Source organism: Nerophis ophidion, linkage group LG23 (genome assembly GCF_033978795.1).
Source record: "Nerophis ophidion isolate RoL-2023_Sa linkage group LG23, RoL_Noph_v1.0, whole genome shotgun sequence".
NCBI classification, from domain to species: Eukaryota; Metazoa; Chordata; class Actinopteri; order Syngnathiformes; family Syngnathidae; genus Nerophis; species Nerophis ophidion.
The window spans coordinates 16,799,271-16,821,847 of NC_084633.1; the positions used below are offsets into that span (position 1 = coordinate 16,799,271).

General features: G+C 40.3%; 1 protein-coding gene across 3 annotated transcripts in view; it reads right to left on the reverse strand.

Moving 5' to 3' along the window:
* Positions 1 to 21,259, reverse strand: part of il12rb2l (interleukin 12 receptor, beta 2a, like) — a 49,608-nt gene extending 28,349 nt beyond the window's left edge. For all 3 annotated transcript variants that reach the window (XM_061885010.1, XM_061885009.1, XM_061885008.1), the window contains exons 1-8: positions 21,133 to 21,259; positions 11,369 to 11,521; positions 11,194 to 11,292; positions 7,139 to 7,289; positions 6,907 to 7,058; positions 1,599 to 1,741; positions 543 to 687; positions 350 to 426 (exon numbers count right to left, since the gene is read on the reverse strand). In XM_061885010.1, coding sequence (XP_061740994.1) covers positions 350 to 426; positions 543 to 687; positions 1,599 to 1,741; positions 6,907 to 7,058; positions 7,139 to 7,289; positions 11,194 to 11,266 — 741 coding nt within the window. In that variant the 5' untranslated portion in view covers positions 11,267 to 11,292; positions 11,369 to 11,521; positions 21,133 to 21,259. The remainder of the gene's footprint in view (positions 1 to 349; positions 427 to 542; positions 688 to 1,598; positions 1,742 to 6,906; positions 7,059 to 7,138; positions 7,290 to 11,193; positions 11,293 to 11,368; positions 11,522 to 21,132) is intronic.
* Between the last annotated feature and the right edge of the window lie 1,318 nt (positions 21,260 to 22,577).

Here is a 22,577-nt window from a genome sequence, read left to right on the forward strand (position 1 = left end):
TGTGGTCTGACGAGTCCACATTTCAGATTGTTTTTGGAAAATATGGAAGTCGCTGGCATAGCGAGGTGATCTCATTTTTTTCTAGTAAATATACCTAATATCAAGTGGAATTTGATAAGTCCCTGCGATGAGGTGTACCCCGCCTTCCGCCCGATTGTAGCTGAGATAGGCACCGGCGCCCCCCGCGACCCCGAAAGGGAATAAGCGGTAGTAAATGGAAAAATTTGATAAGTGGCACAGTGCAGATGTGAATCAATTGTGCAATTGTGAATCTATCCAAGTGAAATATTGTATAGTTATTATTCAGAATCAGAACATAAAAGATGGTCCAAAAAAAAAAGCTATCTACCTTCCAGGTCATAACACAATCACTATTGGTGGCAGGCACTCCACAATCCTCCCATACGTCCATCTCTCCAGTGGGAGCTGAAACAACAAGTCCCGCTCCAAATGTTAAAACTAGCAACGTTTGAAAAGCTAGATAATAGATCCTTCCTCTTTTTTAACTTTTGCCCAACTACCTTAGAAGAAAAAAAGCTAACCTGCTTCAGAGCTTTTTATTCTATGACTTGCACTCCAGTCGCTCATCAATCCCGTCGCACAGGAACAACGAACTTGAAATTCGTAGAACACAGCAGGCTGGACTTCACCGCTGAATTCATAGTTGACTTGTGCTCCAATTTCTTCCTTTGTTAAAAAGAAAAAAAATCAATTAAATTGAGAGAAAAAATAGGGGGGGAAAAAACACAATGGAAAGATAAAATACGGAAATGTCAATACTCGTACTATAATAACGACTAATAACACAAAACTAAAAAAATTCTTTTTTAGACTTATTAAAAAAAAACAAAAAAACCTTGTGTCATGTTCATATTGTTGATACTCAGCCAGCGTTTGTGGGTCTAATGGACCCGTTTATTGGTATAACGTAAACATCTGCTCAGTATTTTACCATAAAAGTGTTTGTTTGTGAGGCATTAAAAGCCACAAAATGCAAAGGGTCCGTCAGACCCGCAAACGCTGGCTGAGTAACAACAATATGAACGTTGCACGGAAAATTTCTCTGCCGGTTTCTGCATCCCACAGGGATTCCTCTTTTGTGTTTCTGCACCTGCGGTTCCCACACTAGGTTGCAACATTGTTTGTCAACACTGTCTGCTCTCTTTTTCTCGCACATTTGACCCTCTGGTGTTCTGTGTACCTACACTCTGTCCTCCTCCTGTCTAGCCCTGCTGTGTGTGTGTGTGTGTGTGTGTGTGTGTGTGTGTGTGTGTGTGTGTGTGGTACACAGAACATCAATTTCCCCACTTCTATTAGACCCGGACATCTTATATGTAATAGAAATGTGTAGGGGGGTGTATGGTGTGTGGTCATTAAATATGTATAATGATATATGTTTTTTAACAGGAAAATTAGCCAAAGTCAGTGTGTCTCAGTTAGAAAAATTAATAATTGTATCGTTTTTCTTTTAATAAAAAATGAAAAGGGGTCCCACAGACCCGCCGAATACCACACAATATACAAAAATATCAAAGTGGCCCATCACATCTTCAATTTTTTCGTATGTGGACACCGCTGCATTAGATTTAAAAAGGTACCTCAATCCAGGTTTTGTCCACCTCAGTACGATATCGCACATCGCACGATCCCAAAGACAGGTGTGGCTCATTACAGATGGAATTCCAGGAAATTTCCAAAGGATCTTGTTGGCTCCACATAATCTTAGGTTGGGCTGGTTTCACTACAGGGAGGAGATTTTTACGTAAAATAACACTGAATTTAAAACAAAACACCTATATTAAGAGCAGTGTGTCCTCGGGCTGCACAATTTTGGGCAAAAAGAAAATTATGATTGTTTTCTTTGAAAATGTTTGTGGAGGGGGGCGTGGCCTGCAGACATGCAACGAAGCGGGGTGTGTCAGGACCGACTGCGAGATCACCGACAGGTGCATCGATGGCCCACCTGGGCCTGCTCATCTAATCACCTGTCGCTCTGTTAAAAGGCAGCAGCCGGAGAGGAGAGGTGTGTTGGAGTTGGAGCAAGAGCCGGAGACAGAAAAAGACAATTGCTATAAATCATCTAAGAGACTTTATTGCAAAATAAAACTATATTGTGAACCTGATCCAGGCTCTTATGTCAGTGCTTAGTGGTTCGTGGGAGAAACTTCCACAATGTGATTTTTAAATTTTCCAATTTCAATGGTTTTTATTTGGTCATCGGTTCATGCAAACAGTACACTTCAAGTGCATAGCAGATAAATAAATGGTCAAGGGCATTCAATGTTGGTTTTCAGCCTTGCTGCTTATGTGCATTGATTTCTCCAGATTCTCTGAACGTCTTGATGACATTACGGACCGTAGAGGGTTAAAATCCCTAAATTCCTTGCAATAGCTGGTTGAGAAATGTTGTTCTTATACAATTTGCTCACGCATTTGTTCACAAAGTGGTGACCCTCACCCCATCCCTGTTTGTGAATAACTGAGCATTTCGTGGAAGCTGCTTTTATACCCAATCATGGCACCGACATATTCCCAATTAGCCTGTTCACCTGTGGGATGATCCAAATAAGTGTTTGATGAGCATTCCTCAACTTTCTCAGTCTTTTTTGCCACATGTGCCAGCTTTTTTTAAAACATGTTGCAGGCACTAAATTCCAAATGAGCCAATATTTTGAAAACATAACTATGTTTTCCAGTTCGAACGTTAAGTATCTTGTCTTTGCAGTCTATTCAATTGAATATAGGTTGAAAAGGATTTGCAAATCATTGTATCGTCTTTATTTACCATTTACACAAGGTGCCAACTTCACTGGTTTTGGGTTTTGTAATCATACAATATATTCCATGCATTTTTTTGGATTATCAAAAATAAATACTTGAAAATGGGATACAATTGTTTACAAGGTTAATATACATTTATAGTCATATACTGTATATTCACTGTTACAAGCGGCCCTCTGAGGGCAGCCATAATTGACATGTGGTCCTCCATAAAAACAACTCTGACATCCATGTTTTTAAAGTAACTACACAGCAGCAGAGCGAAAACCAGGTGTATAGACCAGTGTTTTTCAACCGAAGATTCTGAGGCACAGCACCAGTAGAAAACATTAAAAAATGAAACCCAGCAGCTGATATTGATAATAAAAAGTCATTATTGATATGAATTCCAACCATAACCAAGCATGCATCACTATAGCTCTTATCTCAAAGTAGGTGTACTGCCACCACCTGTCACATCACGTTGTGACTTATTTTGACTTTTTTGGGTGTTTTCCTGTGTGTAGTGGTTTAGTTCTTGTCTTACGCTCCTATTTTGTTGTTGATTGTCATGTCATTTGTGGACGCCGTCTGCTCCACACGCTATAAGTCTTTGCTGTCGTCCAGCATTCTGTTTTTCTTTACTTTGCAGCCAGTTCAGTTTTAGTTTTGCATAGCCTCCCCTAAGCTTCAATGCCTTTTCTTAGCGGCACTCGTCTTTTGTTTATTTTTTGTTTAAGCATTAGACACCCTTTTACTTGCAAACCATCATCATCGTTCCCGACATCTACAAAGTGATTAGCTACCTGCTGCCGCCTACTGGTATGGAAGAGTATTACACGGTTACTCTGCCGAGCTCTCGACAGTGCAGATATTTAACAACGGCACATTTACGGTTTATAATTACTGGTTTGAAAAATATTGTCAAGAGTTATTTGTTGATGAACCCCTAGATGCAGAGACGGAGGCAGGCATAGAATATGAAAACATGATTTAATTAAAACTAAACAAGAACAAACAAAAAGCATGCACGTGGGCGGAACAACAAACTAAGGGAGCTAGCACTGGAAGCTAGAAAACAAAAAAGAACTTTAGCATGGAAGCTAGTGGATAGCAAACAGAAAAACTGGAAATAACTAATGCTAACAGAAACAGCTTACCGCTACGACCACCAGGACAAAATGTAGCATGACAGGTAGTAGCTGTAACAAAACGACACGACAGGTAGCACGACAAGAGTGATATGTGGCAACGACCATACAATGATCCAGCAACTGACACAAGACAAAGCAGGTAGAAATAGGAGCGGGCTGATTGGCAACAGGTGTGGCCAGGTGCCAATCAGTTGCAGCTGAGGAGGAACACAGCACTCAGGGAACAAGACAAGAAGCTAACAAAATAAGAGCACTAGACAGGAACTAAAGACAGGAGATACTAAACACAGAGGAAACAGACAAATGCAGAGGAAAAAACTAAAACATAGACAAACTGTCAGGGGAAAGCCTGACAAATATATTTTTAACCCAATTAGGTGAAGTTACATAATCTCCCACGGCACACCAGACAATATCTCACGGTACACTGAAACAGTGGTTCTCAAACTTTTTTCAGTGATGTACGCCCTGTGAATTTTTTTTTAATTCAAGTACCCCCTAATCAGAGCAAAGCATTTTTGGTTGAAAAAAAGACATAAAGAAGTAAAATACAGCACTATGTCATCAGTTTCTGATTTATTAAATTGTATAACAGTGCAAAATATTGCTCATTTGTAGTGGTCTTTCTTGAACTATTTGGAAAAAAAGATATAAAAATAACTAAAAACTCGTTGAAAAATAAACAAGTGATTCAATTATAAATAAAGATTTCTACACATAGAAGTAATAATCAACTTAAAGTGCCCTCTTTGGGGATTGTAATGTATTCATGAACTTAATTTCAAACATTTCTTCACAAAAAAAGAATATTTTAAACATAACATGTTCACATGTTGTTGAAGTATTATTCAATGAATATATTTATAAAGGATTTTTGAATTGTTACTATTAGTAGAATATTTAAAAAAAAATCTCACATACCCCTTGGCATACCTTCAAGTACCCCCAGGGGTATGCGTACCCCCATTTGAGAACCACTGGTATAGACGATAGTACGAGGAAAGACATGGCAAAGGAGTACTGGAACTAGTGAACATTGTCATAATTAATTAATAGGGTAATGACTGTTCCCCTAGCATTCAAAAAAGCGGTTATTCATCCTCTTCTTAAAAGACCTAACCTCGATCCTGACCTCATGGTAAACTACCGACCGGTGTCTCACCTTCCCTTTATTTCAAAAATCCTCGAAAAAATTGTTGCGGAGCAGTTAAATGAACACTTAGCGTCTAACAATCTATGTGAAACCTTTCAATCCGGTTTCAGGGCAAATCACTCCACGGAGACAGCCCTCGCAAAAATGACTAATGATCTATTGCTAACGATGGACTCTGATGCGTCATCTATGTTGCTGCTCCTCGATCTTAGCGCTGCTTTCGATACCGTCGATCATAATATTTTATTAGAACGTATCAAAACACGAATTGGTATGTCAGACTTAGCCCTGTCTTGGTTTAACTCTTATCTTACTGATAGGATGCAGTGTGTCTCCCATAATAATGTGACCTCGGACTACATTAAGGTAACGTGTGGAGTTCCCCAGGGTTCGGTCCTTGGCCCTGCACTCTTCAGCATCTACATGCTGCCGCTAGGTGACATCATACGCAAATACGGTGTTAGCTTTCACTGTTATGCTGATGACACCCAACTCTACATGCCCCTAAAGCTGACCAACACGCCGGATTGTAGTCAGTTGGAAGCGTGCCTTAATGAAATTAAACAATGGATGTCCGCTAATTTTTTGCAACTCAACGCCAAAAAAACGGAAATGCTGATTATCGGTCCTGCTAGACACCGAACTCTATTTAATAATACAACTTTAACATTTGACAACCAAACAATTAAACAAGGCGACACGGTAAAGAATCTGGGTATTATCTTCGACCCAACTCTCTCCTTTGAGACACACATTAAAAGCGTTACTAAAACGGCCTTCTTTCATCTCCGTAATATCGCTAAAATTCGCTCCATTTTGTCCACTAAAGACGCCGAGATCATTATCCATGCGTTTGTTACGTCTCGTCTCGATTACTGTAACGTATTATTTTCGGGTCTCCCCATGTCTAGCATTAAAAGATTACAGTTGGTACAAAATGCGGCTGCTAGACTTTTGACAAGAACAAGAAAGTTTGATCACATTACGCCTGTACTGGCTCACCTGCACTGGCTTCCTGTGCACTTAAGATGTGACTTTAAGGTTTTACTACTTACCTATAAAATACTACACGGTCTAGCGCCAGCCTATCTTGCCGATTGTATTGTACCATATGTCCCAGCAAGAAATCTGCGTTCAAAAGACTCCGGCTTATTAGTGATTCCCAAAGCCCAAAAAAAGTCTGCGGGCTATAGAGCGTTTTCCGTTCGGGCTCCAGTACTCTGGAATGCCCTCCCGGTAACAGTTCGAGATGCCGCCTCAGTAGAAGCATTTAAGTCTCACCTTAAAACTCATTTGTATACTCTAGCCTTTAAATAGACTCCCTTTTTAGACCAGTTGATCTGCCGTTTCTTTTCTTTTTCTTCTATGTCCCACTCTCCCTTGTGGAGGGGGTCCGGTCCGATCCGGTGGCCATGTACTGCTCGCCTGTGTATCGGCTGGGGACATCTCTGCGCTGCTGATCCGCCTCCGCTTGGGATGGTTTCCTGCTGGCTCCGCTGTGAACGGGACTCTCGCTGCTGTGTTGGATCCGCTTTGGACTGGACTCTCGCGACTGTGTTGGATCCATTATGGATTGAACTTTCACAGTATCATGTTAGATCCGCTCGACATCCATTGCTTTCCTCCTCTCCAAGGTTCTCATAGTCATCATTGTCACCGATGTCCCACTGGGTGTGAGTTTTCCTTGCCCTTATGTGGGCCTACCGAGGATGTCGTAGTGGTTTGTGCAGCCCTTTGAGACACTAGTGATTTAGGGCTATATAAGTAAACATTGATTGATTGATTGATTGATGATTTAAAACTGATTATTTGTGCAGCCCTAGTGTGTCCTGGACTTACTGATGTGTCCTGTGTTGAAGACAACCTCCGGGGATTTAGCAGAACCCTCTCGGCTCTCAGCCTGGACCCAAACACGAAGTTGACTGTTCATGAAAAAGTGCACACGGTTGATTAGGCCTTTCAAACTGGCCCCAGTTGTCACATTGCCCTTGCTGGAAGCAAAAAGAACAGCGATTAGATTTCCAGATGCTAGGATTTGTTTGCTGAGGAACGTCTTATTAATTGCACTTACTCGCTATGCGCCGTCTGCCAGTGTAGACTATATGTTACAGGGACCCGAGGATCAAATGCATGACCCCAAACGCAATGAATACGTAGTTCCCAGCAGTTGTTGTCCTCACATGGAATGTGACACTTGGGTTGAAAAGGACTATCTGGAGGACCTAGTAAACAAAGTCAAAATAGTCAACCTTCCATGTTGTTCTCCAATGTATCTGCTGACATTTGTTACGCATTCGCGTAAAATAGAAGCATTGAAGATTAAATGCCAGAGTGCACTGCAATACAGGAGCTGGTTTTTCACTTTTGAAACATGCATGTGGCTAATTTGAATCCAGTTCAAGTATTCATTTTAGGATACAATCAGTGGTACATTTTACCAATTTGAAACGCATTTAACAGTGTTTCTGTTGTTCTTTCAATAGTGCCGCTAGTTTGCTGGTCTATGAGGTATTATGCGCCTGACTAAGGCAACCTTGAAGGATAAAAATCGCGAATGTACAGAGACAACTTGGATAAAAACCAACGCTTCTCATCCAAGCTGATGGAGCTTGAGAGGTGCTGCAAAGAGGAATGGGCGAACTTGCCCAAAAAATAGGTGTGCCAAACTGGTGGCATCGTATTCAAAAATACTTGAGGCTGTAATTGCTGCCAAAGGTGCATCAACAAAGTTTTAGAAAATATTTTAAATACCTATGTACATGTGATTTTTTTATGGGGGGGGTTGCCCACATATGCAGTCCTCTCCAAGGTTTCTCATAGTCATTGTCATCAACGTCCCACTGGGGCGAGTTTTTCCTTGCCCTTATGTGGGCTCTGAACCGCGGATGTCGTTGTGGCTTGTGCAGCCCTTTGAGACACTTGTGATTTGGATTTATACAAATAAACATTGATTGATTGATTTTTTTAACACGATTGCAAAATAAATTTGAAAAACCTTTTCATGTTGTCATTATGTAGTATTGCGTGTAGACTTTCACTTGAGTTTCAGTTTATTTCGAACATGCGTACGATACAAAGTAATGCATTACACATTTCCAGTTGTTTCATTACAGCACGTCCGAAAAGGAGTAGGAAGAAGCAGAGCTTATTTAATCTTACCGCTTGTAATACCAATAGCAATTTTATCCTATTTCCTTCTTCTCTATAACAGAACAGTGAACAAATAAATAAATAATATACCATAGTAAGTAAACAAATATTAAATGTATAAATAATCTTTGTCGCAATAAAAAAAAATTAAAAAAGGTTCAAGATGTTCATCATAATTCTTGTTTTGTGTACTTTGTGAACATTTCACTAGTTTGAACAGTCTCTTAAACTGAATCATATTGGTGCTTTATTTGGTTAATCCATTCCATAATTTAATTCCACGTACAGATATGCTAAAGATTTTAAGTGTTGTACGAGCATACAAATGTTTTAATTACATTTTCCTCTAAGGCTATATTTATCCTCTTTTGTTGAGAAGAATTGCTGTTTATTTCTGGGTAGCCGGATATAGTGTGCATGTGCAAAATTGAAGCTGTTTGCAAATGCACCAAATCCTTCCATTTCAATAGTTTTGATTCAATAAATAAAGGGTTTTTATGTTCTCTACATACAACATTATGTATTATTCTAATTGATCTTTTTTGTTACGCAGTTAGTGAAAGAAGCGCAGGTTTCCTCATATTTCTACACAATAACTCAGATATGTAACATTAGTGAGCAGTAGAAAATATGAAGTATTTTCGGTCCAGAACATATTTTGCTTTGTTCATTATTGATGTGTTTCTCACTACTTTATGTTGTATATTTTTTTGCAGGAGATTTCCTATTCATTTTATCATCTATTATTACACCCAAAAATGTATTTTCTTTTACCCTTTCGATATATCTACCCCGTCTATTTGTATTTGTGTTTGACCTTCCCTTCTACTGTTATCAAATAGCATTATTTTAAATTTACTGAGATTACTTTTAAAGGACAAAAATGAATTTATTCCATTTCAGAATAAGGCTGTAACATAACAAATGTAGAAAAAAAGTGAAGCCCTGTGAATACTTTCCAGAATACACTGTAATTACTACTGATGATGGTATTTATAAATCAAATGTAGTTCTCAAGGATCAAATACTTGACAGTGATGTTAAGCAGTCGTCTTATGTGTCGGTACAATGCTTGACAAGAAACTGCTCGTAAACAGGAAATCAGGAGACTGTGCACATTCTTCATGTCACTTTTGCTGCAAAGTACAACCAACACAGATCCGTCTGCAAATCACAAACTTTGTACAACAAAAGAGTCTTAATTCTGCATATTACAAACCCCGTTTCCATAAGAGTTGGGAAATTGTGTTAGATGTAAATATAAACGGAATACAATGATTTGCAAATCCTTTTCAACCCATATTCAGTTGAATGCACTGCAAAGACAAAATATTTGATGTTCAAACTCATAAACTTTGTTTTTTTTTGCAAATAATAATTAACTTAGAATTTCATGGCTGCAACACGTGCCAAAGTAGTTGGGAAAGGGCATGTTCACCACTGTGTTACATCACCTTTTCTTTTAACAACACTCAATAAACGTTTGGGAACTGAGGAAACTAATTGTTGAAGCTTTGAAAGTGGAATTCTTTCCCATTCTTGTTTTATGTAGAGAGCTTCAGTCGTTCAACAAAAATTAAACAAAAATGTCATTGTACTTGTTGAAATTGACAATAAAGACCTACCTACCTACCAGTCCGGGGTCTCCGCTGTCGTATTTTACGCTTCATAATGTGCCACACATTTTCGATGGGGGACTGGTCTGGACTGGAGGCGGGCCAGGAAAGTACTTGCACTATTTTTTTACGAAGCCACGCTGCTTTAACACGTGCTGAATGTGGCTTGGCATTGTCTTGCTGAAATAAGCAGGGGCGTCCATGAAAAAGACGGCGCTTAGATGGCAGTATATGTTGTTCCAAAACCTATATGTACCTTTCAGCATTAATGGTGCCTTCACAGATGTGTAAGTTACCCATGCCGTGGGCACTAACGCATCCCCATACCATCATAGATGTTGGCTTTTCAACTTTGCGTCGATAACAGTCTGGATGGTTCACTTCCCCTTTGGTCCGGATGACACGATGTCTAATATTTCCAAAAACGATTTGAAATGTGGACTCGTCAGACAACAGAACACTTTTCCACTTTGCATCAGTCCATCTTAGATGACCTCGGGCCCAGAGAAGCCGGCGGCGTTTCTGGATGTTGTTGATAAATGGCATTCGCTTAGCAAGGTAGAGCTTTAACTTGCACTTACAGATGTAGCGAAAAACTAAATTTGGTGACAGTGGTTTACTGAAGTGTTCCTGAGCCCATGTTGTGATATCCTTTAGAGATTGATGTCGGTTTTTTATACAGTGCCGTCTGAGGGATGGACGGTCACGGTCATTCAATGTTGGTTTCCGGCCATGCTGCTTACTTGGAGTGATTTCTCCAGATTCTCTGAACCTTTTGATGATATTATGGATATTAGATGTTGAAATCCCTAAATTTCTTGCAACTGCACTTTGAGAAACGTTGCTCTTAAACTGTTTGACTATTTGCTCATGCAGTCGTGGACAAAGCGGTGTACCTCGCCCCATCCTTTCTTGCGAAAGACTGAGCATTTTTTGGGAAGGTGTTTTTATACCCAATCATGGCACCCACCTGTTCCCAATTAGCCTGCACACCTGTGGGATGCTCCAAATAAGTGTTTGATGAGCATTCCTAAACTTTTATCAGTATTTATTGCCACCTTTCCCAACTTCTTTGTCATGTGTTGCTGGCTTTAAATTCTAAAGTTAATGATTATTTGCAAAAAAAAAATATTTATCAGTTTGAACATCAAATATGTTGTCTTTGTAGCATATTCAACTGAATATGGGTCGAACATGATTTGCAAATCATTGTTTTCCGTTTATATTTACATCTAACACAATTTCCCAACTCATGTGGAAACGGGGTTTGTAATTTTGGCTGATCGATTTAAAAAAAAACAAACACCCAGGACATGTACAACTCATTGCAATGACGCAAAAAAGGTCGGTAGTATCAAACCTGCAGCAGTGAAATCCTTTGATGTGTTGACTAGTAATATCAATAGAAGCCCTCCTGCTGTGAGAAGGGCCATGGCGTTTGAACCCAGCTCTCTGGTGTCTGTAGTGTACGTAGAAACACACATTATGTAGTAACATCAGAAATTCTTGGAAAGGGAGCATTTATGCACACTTACCCTGACTTTGACCGTGTGCCTAAACTGTTATCTAGGCCGAAAGTAGGTCTTATGTCCACCTGAGGTCCAGACGTGCCACTGATGCACTTAGAATGTGCATTGTGGTAGAATCAGAAGTTCGGCTCTTTTGCAAAGACAAAAGAAGATCTGATCCTGTTGTAAAAAAAATATATATATATTATAGATAGGCGCCAGCGCCCCCCGCGACCCCGAACGGGAATAAGCGGCAGAAAATGGATGGATGGATGGATGGATGGATATTACTTGCCTTTTAATATATTTCTGAGACAATTAATAATACATTCTTGCAATAGTGTACTTTGTGATTGTCACACACACACAAGGTGTGGCAAAATTATTCTCTGCATTTGACCCATCACCCTTGATCACCCCCTGGGAGGTGAGGGGAGCAGTGAGCAGCAGCAGTGGCCACGCCCGGGAATCCATCCATCCATCCATTTCCTACCGCTTGTCCTTTTTGGGTTCGCGGAGGGTAGCTTGAGCCCAACTCAGCTGCATTCGGGCGGAAGGCGGCGTACACCCTGGACAAGTCACCACCTCATCGCAGGGCCAACACAGTTAGATAGTGTCGCCAATCAACCTATCCCCAGGTGCATGTCTTTGGAGGTGGGAGGAAGCCGGAGTACCCGGAGGGAACTCGTCACGTCCGTTGTGTCCTGAGCAAGACACTTCACCCTTGCTCCTGATGGGTGCTGGTTGGCGCCTTGCATGGCAGCTCCCTCCATCAGTGTGTGAATGTGTGTGTGAATGGGTAAATGTGGAAGTAGTGTCAAAGCGCTTTGAGTACCTTGAAGGTAGAAAAGCGCTATACAAGTACAACCCATTTATTTATTTATTTAACTCACGCAGTCAAGGGGAGGACATGCAAACTCAGCATAGCTCGGTTGGTAGAGCGGCCGTGCCACCAACTTGAGGGTTGCAGGTTCGATTCCCGCTTCTGTCATCCTAGTCACTGCCGTTGTGTCCTCGGGCAAGACACTTTACCCACCTGCTCCCAGTGCCACCCACACTGGTTTGAATGTAACTTAGATATTGGGTTTCACTATGTAAAGCGCTTTGAGTCACTAGAGAAAAGCGCTATATAAATATAATTCACCATCACAGAAAGATCCTGAGCCCGGGATTGAACCCAGGACTGCTCAGGACCTTCATATTGTGAGGCAGATGCACTAATCCCTGTACCACCGTGCTGCCCGGCCCGGGAATCATTTGAATAATTTTAGATATTTAGGGAGAGTAAATTAAAAATAATAATTGTATCTTTGATCATGATCCTGATTTCTGGTTATGTTAGAACAGCAGAGAAGGCCTTGCTGGCCCTGACGGCCCACCGCTTATTATTTCTTACTTTTTCTAGTTATTCTCATAGGGCTGGGCGATATATCGATACACACGATATATCGCGGGTGTGTCTCTTTGCGATATAGAAAATGACTATATCGTGATATTCGAGTATACGTTCTCACGCAGTTGCTTTTAGCTGCGGGCATTACACTACAGGCTCTCCTCGCTCTTTCTTCTCTGTCCTTCTCACAGACAGCAAGTGCACAAACTTACATATGTCACATACTGTCACGTCATACATCACATATGTATACGCCCTCGCGGAGCAGAGAGGTTGCAGCATGGGTAACGTTAGCTGTGATACCACCAGAGCCGTGCGAGTGGTAATACGAGAGAAAGAAGGTGCGGATGAAGGAAGAAGTAATTCTCAAGAAAAACAGCAGGCGTCAAACATCGTCTGGTGGTGGTTCGGCTTCAAGTGGGAATATGTCGAACAGACAACCGTAATTTGTCAAGTGTGGGCCAATAGCCGACCAAAAGTAGCATCGCTGCTAATATGTAGCATCATTTGAAAATTCACCTGCTAGAGATTGAAGAGTGGTTACTCCGCATGTCAACATCTCCATTGGGTGCCACACGCCCACACCATCAAAATGCCGAGGCAAACATTTCCAGATCAACACCGTATGAAAAAAATTGTCAACAAAATAATTTAATAGAATCCGCAGTAACCTACCACATAGCGAAGGACGAACACTATTTTATTTCCTATTATGCAGCTCATTTTTATTTCATCCATCCATTTTCTACCGCTTATTCCCTTTTGGGGTCGCGGGGGGCGCTGGCGCCTATCTCAGCTACAATCGGGCGGAAGGCGGGGTACACCCTGGACAAGTCGCCACCTCATCACAGGGCCAACACGGATAGACAGACAACATTCACACTCACATTCACACACTAGGGCCAATTTAGTGTTGCCAATCAACCTATCCCCAGGTGCATGTCTTTGGAAGTGGGAGGAAGCCGGAGTACCCGGAGGGAACCCACGCAGTCACGGGGAGAACATGCAAACTCCACACAGAAAGATCCAGAGCCTGGATTTGAACCCAGGACTGCAGGAACTTCGTACTTAAGACTTAAAATTTCTCTGACAATCTTGCACTTTCTATTTTGAAATGACATGTGCCACTGCTTAATAACTGTTTAGTAAATACAGTTTTGGTCATTTTACTTAGTTGTGATTTCCTTCTCTGCATGAAAGTTTAAAATGAGCATATATTAATGCAGTATGCAGAAGAATGTTTTAATGTAGACACATAGAATCTTCATACTGCTGTGATTATATGCATCAAGTGTTCATTCAAGGCTAAGGCAAAATATCGAGATGTATATCGTGTATCGCAATATGGCCTTAAAATATGGAGATATTAAAAAAAGGCCATATCGCCCAGCCCTATATTCACATAAACTCCTGACAAGTAAAACAAAAATAAAAAGGTGTGACAATAGTGTATTTTTGGACATTGTTTATGATAAATGACTGTTTAGTTGACTCGTTTAATTAAATAACCACAAATACAACTTTGAGTTTGTAGTTTTAGTTGTGCACGGCTATTTATAGTTTTGTAAAAAAAAAGATTGCAATAAAATAGAGACCTTCCAACATTATCTGTGGGAATTAATTCGGCACACATTAAAAGCGTTACTAAAACGGCCTTCTTTCATCTCCGTAATATCGCTAAAATTCGCTCCATTTTGTCCACTAAAGACGCTGAGATCATTATCCATGCGTTTGTTACGTCTCGCCTCGACTACTGGAACGTATTATTTTCGGGTCTCCCCATGTCTAGCATTAAAAGATTACAGTTGGTACAAAATGCGGCTGCTAGACTTTTGACAAGAACAAGAAAGTTTGATCACATTACGCCTGTACTGTATATACCTTTATATACATATATACATACATATATACCTGTACTGGCTCACCTGCACTGGCTTCCTGTGCACTTAAGATGTGACTTTAAGGTTTTACTACTTACGTATAAAATACTACACGGTCTAGCTCCATCCTATCTTGCCGATTGTATTGTACCGTATGTCCCGGCAAGAAATCTGCGTTCAAAGGACTCCGGCTTATTAGTGATTCCCAAAGCCCAAAAAAAGTCTGCGGGCTATAGAGCGTATTCCGTTCGGGCTCCAGTACTCTGGAATGCCCTCCCGGTAACAGTTCGAGATGCCACCTCAGTAGAAGCATTTAAGTCTCACCTTAAAACTCATTTGTATACTCTAGCCTTTAAATAGACTCCCTTTTTAGACCAGTTGATCTGCCGTTTCTTTTCTTTTTCTTCTATGTCCCACTCTCCCTTGTGGAGGGGGTCCTGTCCGATCCGTTGGCCATGTACTGCTTGCCTGAGTATCGGCTGGGGACATCTCTGCGCTGCTGATCCGCCTCCGCTTGGGATGGTTTCCTGCTGGCTCCGCTGTGAACGGGACTCTCGCTGCTGTGTTGGATCCGCTTTGGACTGGACTCTCGCGACTGTGTTGGATCCATTGTGGATTGAACTTTCACAGTATCATGTTAGACCCGCTCGACATCCATTGCTTTCCTCCTCTCTAAGGTTCTCATAGTCATCATTGTCACCGACGTCCCACTGGGTGTGAGTTTTCCTTGCCCTCATGTGGGCCTACCGAGGATGTCGTAGTGGTTTGTGCAGCCCTTTGAGACACTAGTGATTTAGGGCTGTATAAGTAAACATTGATTGATTGATTGATCATTTTAATCATCATTTATTTTTATTCCTTGCATGAAAATGCATATATACAAGCCACGTACAGTTGACATTTTCATTGTTTTTTTTGTTTCTTATACATTTCTATGATTAGAAAGGAGCAGATGGAAGAATACTATTCTTATATTTATCTGCCCCTTTTTTAACACAAATTATTTTAGATGCCTTCATCACTGTTCCCCCCAACAACACCCCAACTCAACATACTTTTTAATTTTCCTTTAAGCATTTTCACAATGACACGTCCAATCTAAATCAAAATTTAGTTTCTTATAATTCCAGTTTTCTCTTTTTATAACTCTTTTTAAATACAAAGATATTCTTACAGAGTTTTAAGTCTTTCTTTATAGCAGCGGTTCTCAACCTTTTTTCAGTGATGTACCCCCTGTGAACATTTTTTTAATTCAAGTACCTCCTAGTCAGAGCAAAGCATTTTTGGTTAAAAAAAAAAAAGAGATAAAGAAGTAAAATACCGCACTATGTCATCAGTTTTTGATTCATTAAATTGTATAACAGTGCAAAATATTGCTCATTTGTAGTGGTCCTTCTTGAACTATTTGGATAAAAAGATATAAAAATAACTAAAAACTTGTTAAAAAATAAACAAGTAATTCAATTATAAATAAAGATTTCTACACATAGAAGTAATCATCAACTTAAAGTGCCCTCTTTGGGGATTGTAATAGAGATCCATCTGGATTCAAAATCTTAATTCTAAACATTTCTTCACAAAAAAAGTAATCTTAACATCAATATTTATGGAACATGTCCACAAAAAATCTAGCTGTCAACACTGAATATTGCATTGTTGCATTTCTTTTCACACTTTATGAACTTACATTCATATTTTCTTGAAGTATTATTCAATAAATATATTTATAAAGGATTTTTGAATTGTTGCTAATTTTAGAATATTTTCAAAAAAATCTCACGTACCCCTTGGCATACCTTCAAGTACCACCAGGGGTACGCGTACCCCCAATTGAGAACCACTGCTTTAGAGAATCCCATGCATTCACACCAGCAACAGACAAGCACATTTGTTTCAAATTTGTTGGCGCTCTAGGATGTTTAAAGTCATTCGGCCTTCTGCGGTTCTCATCTTCAGACGTGAACACAAATAACTTTTGTAAGTCCTTCGGAAGAACTCTATTTCTAGGTTTCAACATCCCTAATAGAGTTTTCAATTCTACAATCTCTTTTAGTTTTAATAATCCTGACCTAATGAAGAGTGGATTTGTGTGGTCTCTTTATCCCACTGTAAAAATGAGACGAAATTACTCTTTTCTGTGAAAGAAATAAAGGCATTATGTTGCTGTGATATGTATTTCCCCATATTTATGCAAAATAATTGAAATAAGGTAGAATAATTGCCAATATAACATTCTTGTTGTGTTATACAGGAAACTGTATTTAACCTTGTTCAAAATAAATAAGCTTTTAGATACCTTATTTTTCACATGCAATATATGAGCTTTCCATGTCAACTTTTCATCTAGTGAAGTGAAGTGAATGATATTTATATAGCGCATTTTCTCTAGTGACTCAAAGCGCTTTACATAGTGACACCCAATATCTAAGTTACATTTAAACCAGTGTGGGTGGCACTGGGAGCAGGTGGGTAAAGTGTCTTGCCCAAGGACACAACGGCAGTGACTAGGTTGGCGGAAGCGGGAATCGAACTTGCAACCCTAAAGTTGCTGACACAGCCGCTCTACCAACCGAGCTATATCTATAGGACAGGGGTTCCCAAACTTTTTGACTCAGGGGCCGCATTGGGTTAAAACAATTTGGCCGGGGGCCGGGCTGTGTATGTATGTATGTATGTATGTATGTATGTATGTATGTATGTATATATATATATATATATATATATATATATATATATATATATATATATATATATATATATATATATATATATATATATATATGTATATATATATATATATATATATATATATATATACACACACACACATATATATATATACATATATATATATATATATATTAACATGCACACGCATACACAAGTCTCCAAAACGTTAACCACCATGTTGCTACAATAAAAACCAAACAAAGGAAAATATAAAAAGTGGTACTGTTTCTATGGCGTGTATATATATATATATATATATATATATTTCTCGCGTACTAATTGACTGAAATAGCGCGCACTTGCCGCTGATGATATCAAGTTATCGATAAGAGAGTAAAATCGATTAGAAAGGACAGATTTTTAAAAAATTCAAAATAAAATAATATAATTATTTAATTTTTCTTAACTTGGGATCTCCCGTGGGACGGATTTTGGACACTGTTGGGCCGTATCCGACCCGAGGGCCTTAGTTTGGGGGGGGGAACCTGATCTAGGATGACCCCAAGAAATCTGATTTCAGACACCTTCTCAATTTTCACATTGTTTACGGATAGACTAACTTCTACCTTTCTTTTATTACGGAATACCATAAATGTAGTATTTTTCAAATTTAAAGATACCGTATTTCCTTGAATTGCCGCAGGGCATATAGTATGCGCCTGCCTTGAATTACTGCCGGGTCAAACTCGCTTCGCAAAATAATTAGCGCATGCTTAGCATTGCCGCCGGGTCAAACTCGTGACCTCACGAGTGACACTTCACCTGTCACCATTTTCAAAATGGAGGAGGCTGATTTCAATACCGGTAATTTGAAATCGCATAAAGGGAAGAAGATTAAGAGCTATTCAATAGGATTTAAGGTCCAAGCTTACATCACACTCAATTTTTTACTGCATACCTTTGGTAAGTGCCGGAGTGAGAAGAGGTTTTAAAATAATTTAAAATAATGATGTGCGTCCCAAAGTCACCAGCCTTGGCGTCACTATAGACAGCGATTTCAAACTAGACAAACAAGTCAATGGCGTTTTAAAATCGTGTTTTTATCACCTTCGTCTTTTAGTAAAGGTTAAACCGTTTTTATCTTTTAACCTTTTTGAACAAGTCGTGCATGCTTTTATTTCAAGTGGCCGGGACTACTGCAATGCACTTTATGCTGGCATTAGCCAAAAAGCTCTCTCCTGGTTGCAGTTAGTCCAGAACGCGGCAGCAGGACTTTTAACAGGGGCCGGGAAACGCCAGCATATAACCCCAATTCTTCAGAGTTTGCACTGGCTCCCTGTTCATTTTAGAATTGATTTTAAAACATTGCTGTTTGTTTTTAAATCTTTACATGGACTGGCACCTCAATATATCTCGGACCTCATCCAAATTTACATTCCTGCGCGCGCTCTGAGGTCCGAAAGCCAGCTCCAGCTCGTGGTGCCCAAGACCAGACTTAAGACCAGGGGAGACAGGGCCGACCACAGCTCTGGAACACTCTGGCGCTCCATGTTCAAACTGCTTCCACAGTGGAGTGTTTTAAGTCTCGTCTTAAGACCCACTTTTATTCTTTGGCTTTTAACACTACGTGATTTGTGTGGTCCTTTGTTCTCTGTTGTCCTCTGTGTTTTTTTATACACTTTGATTTCTATTTTACTGTTTTAATTGATTTTACCCTTAAAAATAGTTTTTAATCATATTTGTTTTTATATTGTTTTTATTGGTTTTATATTTATTTATTTTTTGTTTTTATTCAGTCATTGGTGGAGCATAATATATATATATATATCCATCCATCCATCCATTTTCTACCGCTTATTCCCTTTCGGGGTCGCGGGGGGCGTTGGCGCCTATCTCAGCTACAATCGGGCGGAAGGCAGGGTACACCCTGGACAAGTCGCCACCTCATCGCAGGGCCAACACAGATAGACAGACAACATTCACACTCACATTCACACACTAGGGCCCATTTAGTGTTGCCAATCAACCTATCCCCAGGTGCATGTCTTGGGAAGTGGGAGGAAGCCGGAGTACCCGGAGGGAACATACTTTTTTAAATTTTATTTTATTTATTATTTTTTTTTTTTTTACAATTGTTTTTAACATGGCTGTGCAGCACTTTGGAAACGGTATTGTTGTTTAAATGTGTTATATAAATAAAGTGGATTGGATTGGATTGAATTAGCGCATGCTTACTTTTACCGCATGCCTTTGGTAAGCGCAGGAGCGAGAAGAGGTTGTAAATCAATTAGCGCCCCGGCGGCAATTCAAGGAAATACGTTAATTTATTTACATCAAACCACAATTTTAGTTGAACCATTTCCTCTTCAATATTATCGGCTAAGATTTTCAAGTCATCTCCTGAACAGCATACATTTGTATCGTCTGCGAAGTATACGAACTGTAACTCTCCTTTGAGGCACACATTAAAAGCGTTACTAAAACGGCCTTCTTTCATCTCCGTAATATCGCTAAAATTCGCTCCATTCTGTCCACTAAAGACGCTGAGATCATTTTCCATGCATTTGTTACGTCTCGCCTCGATTACTGTAACGTATTATTTTCGGGTCTCCCCATGTCTAGCATTAAAAGATTACAGTTGGTACAAAATGCGGCTGCTAGACTTTTGACAAGAACAAGAAAGTTTGATCACATTACGCCTGTACTGGCTCACCTGCACTGGCTTCCTGTGCACTTAAGATGTGACTTTAAGGTTTTACTACTTACGTATAAAATACTACACGGTCTAGCTCCATCCTATCTTGCCGATTGTATTGTACCATATGTCCCGGCAAGAAATCTGCGTTCAAAGGACTCCGGCTTATTAGTGATTCCCAAAGCCCAAAAAAAGTCTGCGGGCTATAGAGCTTTTTCATTTCGGGCTCCAGTACTCTGGAATGCCCTCCCGGTAACAATTCGAGATGCCACCTCAGCCTTTAAATAGACTCCCTTTTTAGACCAGTTGATCTGCCGTTTCTTTTCTTTTTCTTCTATGTCCCACTCTCCTTTGTGGAGGGGGTCCGGTCCGATCCGGTGGCCATGTACTGCTTGCTTGTGTATCGGCTGGGGACATCTCTGCGCTGCTGATCCGCCTCCGCTTGGGATGGTTTCCTGCTGGCTCCGCTGTGAATGGGACTCTCGCTGCTGTGTTGGATCCGCTTTGGACTGGACTCTCGCGACTGTGTTGGATCCATTATGGATTGAACTTTCACAGTATCATGTTAGACCCGCTCGACATCCATTGCTTTCCTCCTCTCCAAGGTTCTCATAGTCATCATTGTCACCGACGTCCCACTGGGTGTGAGTTTTCCTTGCCCTTATATGGGCCTACCGAGGATGTCGTAGTGGTTTGTGCAGCCCTTTGAGACACTAGTGATTTAGGGCTATATAAGTAAACATTGATTGATTGATTGATTTTCGAAACCTCACAAATATCATTTATATATAAAGTAAAAAGTTAATTCAGCATTGAAACACAAAAAGTCTTGATCTCAGCACAAGATTGTGTCATTTCCCTTTCTCGGTTCTAGTTCTTGGTGTGAGCAAAGGCAGCCCACAGTAGATGACTTATACAACCAGCGTTACATTTGACAATGTTACAGTACTTTGTAACATTGTAATTCCATCAGTTACACGTCGCAATGTAACACTCGAAGTGGATTGTCCTCAAATTAACTCTTGTACGGGAAGCAACGTGAGCCCCAAAAACGAAACAGACTTAGTTTCACCGCAGGCCAAAAAATTGGACGTTTAAAACACTGAAGTGGAGAAAAGTGAAATATTAGTAAATAAACATTGGAGCTCTTTACCTCGTGATCATCGCGGTGAGAGAGCAGCGCCTTCGTTGTGGTTCTCGCGTGACGTGAAGACTTTTACGGGAAGCAAGTCGGTAGCCACGCCCCCTTCTGGAATGACCGCGGAAGTAGGTCCTTCTGAGAAACGGAAACAACGCCTCTGCTAAACATTGTAGTTAAAGGGGACTGTTTTGCCCTCAATTGTATGTGTTGAGGTTATACAGCTTGGCAGACAATTTACAACCAATCCAGGACGTTCTAATAAAGTTCCAAAGCAGATAAATCCATTTAAGCTCTCTATTGTTGTTGATCTTGCTTTGTCTTGCACTGGATTTTTATTTTTCATTATTATTATTATTGTAAAACTGAAATACACACAATGACAATGTATAAGATGTATGATTCAATTAACATACTGAAATGTAATACACAATATGTAAACATTAGCTTTACACAAATATACAGCATTATCACAAACAAATCCTGCTGAGCGTTGAAACTAGTATTTCGATGGTGGAAATATGCGACCGGCAGCCATTTTAAATCCTCAAACATTCATTAAAATAGTGGACAAAAATCGTTTTCCAACACACATCTTACTATCAAATTTAGCCACTTTCCACCTTAGTATTGAGTTACATAAACAAGTTAAACAGTTTACTTAAAGACTTATCTTTTCCAAGGCTTGTAAGAGTTAACACAACTCGTCTACTTCAATGTTAATCAATCAATCAATCAATGTTTATTTATATAGCCCCAAATCACAAATGTCTCAAAGGACTGCACAAATCATTACGACTACGACATCCTCGGAAGAACCCACAAAAGGGCAAGGAAAACTCACACCCAGTGGGCAGGGAGAATTCACATCCAGTGGGACGCCAGTGACAATGCTGACTATGAGAAACCTTGGAGAGGACCTCAGATGTGGGCAAACCCCCCCCTCTAGGGGACTGAAAGCAATGGATGTCGAGCGGGTCTAACGTGATACTGTGAAAGTTCAATCCATAGTGGCTCCAACACAGCCGCGAGAGTTCAGTTCAAAGCGGATCCAAGACAGCAGCGAGAGTCCCGTCCACAGGAAACCATCCCAAGCGGAGGCGGATCAGCAGCGTAGAGATGTCCCCAACCGATACACAGGCGAGCGGTCCATCCTGGGTCCCGACGAGCGGTCCATCCTGGGTCTCGACTCTGGACAGCCAGTACTTCATCCATGGTCATCGGACATAGGAGAAAAAAGAAAAGAAGCGGCAGATCAACTGGTCTAAAAAGGAGGTCTATTTAAAGGCCAGAGTATACAGATGAGTTTTAAGGTGAGACTTAAATGCTTCTACTGAGGTAGCATCTCGAACTGTTACCGGGAGGGCATTCCAGAGTACTGGAGCCCGAACGGAAAACGCTCTATAGCCCGCAGACTTTTTTGGGGCTCTTCTCATTGTTTGTGAACAGAACTAACATCG